Consider the following 2,046-nt stretch of genomic DNA (forward strand, 5'->3'; position numbering starts at 1 on the left):
CAGGAAGGTCCTGGGTGGATCCCATGGATTCCTTCCCTCCGGGATGGGGATGGGATGGTGGCTGGGGCAGGGTGAGTGTGGCCAGGAGGTCTCATCTGCCTCTTCATCCCACTCTCGCTGTAGCTGGCTGTCAGCGTCGGGAACACCCGCTTTAATGAGATCATGGAGGCCATGCTGCCCACGCAGGACTGCCCCAAGCCCTCAGCCAGCAGCGATATGTGAGTCGGACCATGGCCAGGGGGGCTAGGGGGGGGGCCCTCAAGCAGCACCACCCACCCTCCCTCACCAGACCGCTTTCCCCTTACACCCCACCAGTTACCGGGGACTGCCCCAACCCCTCAGCCAGCAGCGATATGTGAGTCGGACACTGGCCAGGGGGGCTCGGGGTGGGCTGAGAGGAAGAGGAGAAGGAGGAGAGCATGGTGCATGGTCTGTCCTTGTCCTCCAATGGGAGGGAGGGGCGTTCTGGTGTCATCACTTGGATTGTTGGGATCTGCACCTTTCTTGAAGGTTTCCTCCTAATCTAGAGGTTCAGGAGGAGTCCAGGGTGCCCCCAGCGGTGGTGGGGACAGGGTGGGGGGCTGGTCTCTGTGCCCGTTTGAGCTGATGCCATGCTGCCCTTCCCGCAGGGCTGCCCGCAAGGAGTACATCGTGACCAAGTACATGGAGCGACGCTACGTGCAGAAAAGCGGCCGCGACGACCCCCACCGCCTCTGGGAAGCCATTCGTGCCCGTGACCTCCTGGCCCTGCTCCAGGCCTTCGCCGAGGGGCACGATCTGGCCAAGCCCCTGGCCAGCCCCGAGGGCCAGGTGAGCCCCATGCTGCCGTGGCCACCCTGCACCCTCTGCCTGGCTGTGGAGATGGATTATCCCCTCCCTGGGTGCTCACGCTCAGGGTTTTCCTGGCCTTCGGGTGGAGATGTGCCCTTGGGAAGATGAGTGTCCTCAGGTCCAGCTCTCTTCTCCTCTCCATCTTATGGGAGATGAAGTATCCTTGGGTCCAACCCTCCTTTCCCCTTGTCTTGGAGCTGATGAAGCATCCTTGGCTCCAGCTCTCCTCTACTCCCCGTTTTGGAGGAGATGGGTATCCTTGAGTCCAGCTCTCCTCTCCATCTCATGGGAGATGAAGCATCCTTGGGTCCAGCTCTTCGTTCCCCTTGTCTCAGGAGAGATGAGCATCCTCAGGTTCACCTCTCCTCTCCCCTCATCTCGCGGTAGGACCTGGGCGAGCTGCCACTGCACATGGCCGTGCGCCACGCGGACAGATCGTCCCTTCCTCTGGTGGACTTCATCATCCAGAATGGGTGCGTCCCCAGGTGCTCGCGGTGTCCCCGCCTGCCCCCTGCCCACTCCCCCATGGGGGATTGATGCTTTTGTGCTCTGGAACCTTGAACTTGCCGGTGGCCCCGCGCAGGGGGACGCTGGACCGGGTGATGCAGGACGGGAACACGGCTTTGCACTATGGCGCACTCTACAACCAGCCCAACTGCCTCAAGCTGCTCCTGAAGGGCAAAGCCGCCTTCACCACGGGTACGGAGCTGGGACACGAGGGGTTTGAGGGCTCTCCGGTGGGAGCAGAGCAGTGAGGCTGTAATGTGGATCTGGCCCCTTTTGTCCCTCGGGCAGTGAACGCGGCGGGCGAGACGGCTTTGGATGTGGCGAGGAGGCTCAAGCACACCGAGTGTGAAGAGCTGGTAGGTGGGAGATGCTTGGGCTGGGGAGAAGGGACTGAAGCACCTGAGGGATGGCACGGGGAGGATTGCTCCTGGGACCTGTCCTGCCACGCTGAGACCCCCCTGACCTTCCCTGTCCCACCTGGCAGCTGGAGCAGGCGCAGGCGGGGAAGCTCTCACTGCAGATCCATGTCGACTACGACTGGGAGCCACCCCAGGAGTTCCTGTATGACAGCGAGGACGAGCTGGAGGAGAAGGTACCCGTGGGATGGTGGTGGTAGGGATGCCACGTCCCCAGCAATGGGGCTGGGGGGGCTGTTGGCAGTGGGGCAGCCCTGGAGCCAGGTGTCTGTCCCCCGGTGGGGCCCCTCCA

General features: G+C 62.9%; 1 protein-coding gene across 1 annotated transcript in view; it reads left to right on the top strand.

Annotated features, from left to right (window-relative positions):
- The window catches only part of ASAP3 (ArfGAP with SH3 domain, ankyrin repeat and PH domain 3), a gene marked incomplete at its 5' end in the record, with an annotated part of 12,141 nt that overhangs the window by 7,589 nt on the left and 2,506 nt on the right, over positions 1-2,046 (top strand). Inside the window, 6 exons of the mRNA XM_010140915.1 lie at positions 124-218; positions 630-810; positions 1,219-1,304; positions 1,415-1,530; positions 1,627-1,694; positions 1,823-1,930. Of these exons, the coding sequence (XP_010139217.1) occupies positions 124-218; positions 630-810; positions 1,219-1,304; positions 1,415-1,530; positions 1,627-1,694; positions 1,823-1,930 (654 nt within the window). The remainder of the gene's footprint in view (positions 1-123; positions 219-629; positions 811-1,218; positions 1,305-1,414; positions 1,531-1,626; positions 1,695-1,822; positions 1,931-2,046) is intronic.

Source organism: Buceros rhinoceros, unplaced genomic scaffold (genome assembly GCF_000710305.1).
Source record: "Buceros rhinoceros silvestris isolate BGI_N320 unplaced genomic scaffold, ASM71030v1 scaffold1768, whole genome shotgun sequence".
Classification (NCBI taxonomy): Eukaryota; Metazoa; Chordata; class Aves; order Bucerotiformes; family Bucerotidae; genus Buceros; species Buceros rhinoceros.